This window comes from Callionymus lyra, chromosome 12 (assembly GCF_982586985.1).
Source record: "Callionymus lyra chromosome 12, fCalLyr1.hap1.1, whole genome shotgun sequence".
In the NCBI taxonomy this organism is placed as follows: Eukaryota; Metazoa; Chordata; class Actinopteri; order Syngnathiformes; family Callionymidae; genus Callionymus; species Callionymus lyra.
Window position 1 is genome coordinate 11,217,462 of NC_141829.1, and position 5,612 is coordinate 11,223,073.

Below are 5,612 nucleotides of genomic sequence, written 5' to 3' on the forward strand. Positions count from 1 at the left end.
TCCACTTAGAACTAATGAGACTTTTAATTGACATTTGTGCTCTTGATTGATTGGCTGTCGTTGTATTTATGCTCTCAGCTAAGGGGGCGCTAGAGGACACCTTTGAACTCACTAGCAGACTCTGACACACAAAAGACACAAAGAATGAAAGACACAACTTTTGCACGTGCATCTAATAAAGCCACAGGCTGTATATTTAAAATGATGACTTAAGTTATTATCTGTGTTTAATACTTTATTATATATACTGTTTAGTTACATCTGAATTGCTCAGGCATTCATTTGAAGCATAAAACTATAGTACTGAGTAAACTATTTGAAGTTTCCATACAGATAAAAAGAGATATTGACCCAACAAGAGCCTTTCACTGGAGATTTTTTTTTACATTCGGTGGAGCTAGAAATATTTTCAATCTTACATATTAGTGCTTTAAAATAGAGCCTAAATGCTTAAACTTACCATTGCCTACAACAGAAGTAGTTTTAGTCAGTTTTTACTGTGAATTGAGAACAGATTACTAGTTCTGACACTAAGGAGCAGAAGAAAAATAAAATAACTTTAAGGACCATTTTTTTTTCTCCGATTAATAATTATTAGCATTAAAATAAAGTTTAATTTTGGTCTGTTGCTAATAGCATTATTAGCTCAACAGCATTGTTAGCCAAAATAGATTTCATTTCTAAAACCAACACCGATTAATAAATAGATAATATAGGTCATAAAACTGTTAAACTTAATAAAAAAATACACTTGTTACAAAAGGCCCATTACACAATTTTCTAGTCTATTTAACTTTGATTTTATTATTAAAGATTGCATTAAACAAGGGTCAACGAAGTCACTTACATGATTGAAGGCGGTAAACCTCGTCAGGAACGGTGGCAGCATGTCTGTTAAAACTTTTAAAAGCTTAAAGCTCAGTCAAAATCCTGTGTGGGGGGGACTGTTTATGGTTGCCGTAGAAACCACTCCTCTCACAGTGTAGGGGGGCGTGTCACCACATGGCAGGAGATGTATATGGTTGAGAAAACAAGTGATCAGACAAGTGAGGATTTGGATGGTTCTGGTTCTGCTCTACAAGTCGGATTCTGAAATTGGCAATAACCAGGAGTAGCAATAGAAACATCTTCATAATTAGAAAAGCACTAAGACACAAGTTTTTGATTCACAAAGCACATTTTAATAGATATAATAAGAGATACAATTTTAAAAATAGATGCAGGGGAGGCTGAGCTAACTCTCCAAACATGCTCAACAAAGGTAAACCCACTTCCACCAGCACTTAGCGACCTTTAAACACGAAAGTATTCAAGAAATTTTGAAAATACAACTCAACTACCTCTGAGTGCAGCATTGGACTTTAAAGCTAACCAAGTAAAGTGCCACGTAGTGAATATTTTCAGCTGCACTTTCTTAGCATTAATGTGCAAAACATTTTTACAATTCAATGAACGGTTTGGTTGAATGTCAGCAATAGACTTTTTTTTTTTATTCTTCTTCATACACCCTTCATGATATGATCCAGGTCTCAGCCTGGGAGGAGGAGTGTTTGAGTGGTGCAGCAAACACACACACAAACACACACCGCTACCGTAAGACAAAGGGGGAGGCACGACATTTTCTGTAGCAGCATCTTGGCTACAAGCTAATGGTAATTAAGATACAAATATTAAATGACCACGTAGCAAATGGTTCAGCGCTCTAGTTTTCCTTTTTCTTCCGGGAGAACCTTTGGCACTAGGGACTAGGAGGCCAGCCCGAGAAGGAAGCCTCCGACGAAGCCGCTGGTTACGACGATGTTCTTCTTCACAAACTCTGTACCCTGAAAGAAACAAAGAAATAACAACAGGGTGATACACGTGTTGCGGGAGCCATGAAAACCAACTTGTGGTTTAAATACATTTTGCAAAGACGAACTGAATCATAAACGTGCGAGAGGTTCTGAAAGTATTGTGGTTGTTCCGAGGTAGATGAACTTGACACGAAAGAAAACCTGTTGAAACTAGTATTGGTCTAGTTGTTCGTTGCATAGAGACATGTATGCTTAGAAAAGGAACATAAAGCACTGTTTCTATGTGCTAAAGTCTGTATTTCTTAGATCTGGACTGGAAGATGCAACCCTGGTTGAAACTGAAATACTTAAGTTACTAGTCTCTCTTTGATGCGTTTGAAACATTAGGAACTTCCAGTTTAATTAGTATTTGTTTACTTCCAACTGAGGTAGTTATATGTATTTCTACAGAACCTTTTAATGATTTGATAATATCAAAAAAGGAACAGACAATTTGTCTGTAAAAGGAAATGTGAAAATTTTAATCAGGTTTTTTAAAGTTTAGTTCATCCAAACAAATGTTGGGGGGGGGAAATGTTGAAAAACTCACCTTGTCAATAAACGTGTTCAGCTCTGGACCCGCCTTATTAGTGCCCTTCTTTATCTGCTTCTTGGCTATGTTGACGTCCTTCTCGACTCTCTTCCAGTCCACCTGGATGTAGCCACTATTGTTGGCGATCTGGAGTAAAAAATAATTAAAAAGTTAACATCTGAAATAGCTGAACGAAAAAAAAGGAAATGATAATCACCAACCGTGTTAGTTTTCATTGAATGCAATAATTTAACATTTATTTAATCATCTGAGGAACATGGGGCTGCAAACTGTAGTTTGGTTAAATACTTCTGGACTTTATTTCAGGTATATACAGAATAAAACATACAATATGAAAATAAAATCCTTCCGGTACATACTCAGTGTCTTATATAATATCTTTAAAATTAAAGTAAATAGAATCTGGAGATAAACTCTGGGTTTAAGGACTTTATAATAATAATAAAATAAAAAAATAAAAAGATTCTTAATAAGAAGCTGAACTGAAATGTGAACATACCTGGAGCAACAACAGTCCTCCTCCAACAGCTGTAGCAGCAACTTTACCAACCTTCTGGAAGAGATATCCTGCACACCTACATTGTTTCAAACACAAACTTTAATATAAACAGACTGAATCATAATGAGTTACATCAAATTGAACCTGAACAACTAATAAGTTATATGGAAAGTGAATTTTAAAAATTGTAAAAATGTGAAGCACAATAAGGTCTTTTTTGTCCAGGAGTCTGGCAGTTGTTTATCCGTTTGTTTATTCGGTTTGTTTGCAAAATCACCCAAAAGGTTGTTTGTTTTTTCAAACTAAATGTAGATAATTAAACAAGTATCTTAATAATTGACTTCAGAGTCGAGGATAGCCAGCAGGTTTCAGGAATCGTTTGAAGGATTTGTAACTCAATAGTCCATACCATGCTCAGGACAATAACATAACAAGAAACAATAAAACGAACAACGTTGTGTTCATTGTTTTAGAGTCGGTAAAAAGGATTGTTCGGAGGCTTGTCAACCAGTTGAATTAAACAGTTCTATATTAATATTTGTTTGAACAACAAAACATTTACAACGACAACATCATCCGATGTTTGCATTGTTACCTGTAGTTGACCTATAGCCAATCTTTGCTATAGAGATTTAAGATGGTCAAGAGTTGCTAAATCCTGTTAAACATCCTGAATGAAAACGAGTTATCCTTGTGATATCAACCATCATTTCTAGTTAACTTACCATCCACTCGCTCCCCCGATGGCGATCTGTGTGGCCACCGAGTACTTCTCGGCCACTGGGCCAGAGTTTTTCCCAAACAACCGGTTCCACCATGGCTGGCGTTTGGCATATTCTGTCAGATCCACGACCTTGTCATAGATCTCTTCTTCCAGCTCTGGACATAGAGGGAGGACAACAAAGAATGAGTACAACAGCCAGTCAATACCACTAGATCAGAAGAGAAAGTGAAACTTCATTAATGATTAACGTTTACTAACGTTACTATATTTATACTATTAAGTGGTGTAAAGAGTGCCCGTGTGTAGATTCCAAATGGATTCCCTATAGCTTAGCTCATGTGCAACTAATACAAACTCCAGCTAAAGTCAGCTAAGGTTACTGAAACTAGCCAAAAAACGACCAAAACAACGTCAAACACAATGACTAAGACACGTCTATGAGGTAAAAGAGGCGCAAACGTATACTAGCGACACTTGTAACGCCATTATATCGCGATAGAACATAATATTTAGAGAAGTATTTTCATACCCTTGTCGTTGTTCGCCATTTTGGATCGAGTGCTGTCTTCAGGTGCTGCAGCTTCCGGGTTCATTTGCATATCAAATAAGAGTCTCGTGACTTGTTTCGGTGGATTTTTATATTAAATATAAAAATCTTAAAAAAAATGTTTACAACGATGTCATCATCGCTTCTGTGGGAATATAAACGACACTTATATATAGATAATCCCCATACGCGAGCAAAAATAGTCAACATTCGAAAAAATTGTAAATTAAATAACAATAAATATTTGAAAACAAATAAATACTGAAAGGGAATTAATGATTGAACATGGTGACGTGAAATATCATTATTTTTATCTGAACGCCTAGATGTTGCATCCTGGGTAATGTAGTTTTAGTGAATGTATGACGAAAACGGACGCACTCATGAGAATTGAAAACTACAATGGTTAAAATTAAATATCTGTGTCACCACTAAATATTTGCGTCTATAAATATTGAAAATGGTTTTATTTCATTCATGTTATTTCATTGTTTTATTCTATTATGACGTTTTTGCACTGTGTATATTAGTATTAATCTAATTTCTCGTGTATATTTTTTTTTACACATTGTTCATATCTATTCAAACTTTTGTCATAAGTCCCGCAGTCGTCCACAACCAAGGAAAATTCCACGTATATTTACCAATATGTACTGACGAATAAAGCTGCTCTTGAATCTTGAAATGTGTTTTAATAAAAGTGTCTGATTCCGATTCGGATTATCTTCGAAATTCAGCTTTTAGGTGGATATATTTTTTGAAAGTCATCGTTTGATTTGAATACAGAACTATACTTTAAATATATATAATAAAACCCGTTTTAGATGCAATACATTAGAAGAACAGGGATAGTTCTTCGATTTGTTTGAGTCATATTCACTCTCTGCATAAAAGCAATAAATAAAAGTCTGATTGATAAAGAAAGAAAAGGCATATCAATCAATCAAAAATATTTTCATACTAGAAAATAGCTAATTGCAAAGCAGCTAAAATGAGGGAAAGTAATAAGGTAAGGTAAGGTAGAAGTTTATTGAAATTGTTTTTTTCCAATTAGCCACAGAAAATACAGCATTTTTTCATAAAAAATAAATCAAAATAAAATAAGAACAAGAACAAAGAGAAATAAAGAGAAAGAACAAGATGATACGATCTAAGGATAAAGATAATACATAATAATGATAATTAATAAATAATAAAAGATAATAAGAATTGACCATAAAATATATAATAATAATAATTCTAAACAAATTTATTTGATTTGATATGTGCTGGTTTGAGTTTATATCGTGTGGTACAGTATAAATGCAACGTAGGCACAAATGCCCGTCATACTCTTAACATGACGGCGGGTTCGACCAATAGAAACGCTCTAAACCAGAGTTACGTAATCATAATACTGCCCCGCCAACCAATAGGAACGCGCAAAGGCGGGTCTTGGTGGCTTGTTTGATGTGTGC

General features: G+C 34.9%; 1 protein-coding gene across 1 annotated transcript; it reads right to left on the reverse strand.

Moving 5' to 3' along the window:
* Positions 1 to 1,158: 1,158 nt before the first annotated feature.
* fundc1 (FUN14 domain containing 1) lies at positions 1,159 to 4,212 on the reverse strand. Its single transcript, XM_087804646.1, has 5 exons — positions 4,138 to 4,212; positions 3,610 to 3,763; positions 2,885 to 2,960; positions 2,383 to 2,511; positions 1,159 to 1,823 (listed from the first exon to the last, which is right to left on the reverse strand). The coding sequence occupies exons 1-5, from the start codon at positions 4,205 to 4,207 to the stop codon at positions 1,746 to 1,748; spliced, it is 507 nt and encodes a 168-aa protein (XP_087660772.1). The 5' UTR covers positions 4,208 to 4,212; the 3' UTR covers positions 1,159 to 1,745.
* Positions 4,213 to 5,612: the final 1,400 nt, after the last annotated feature.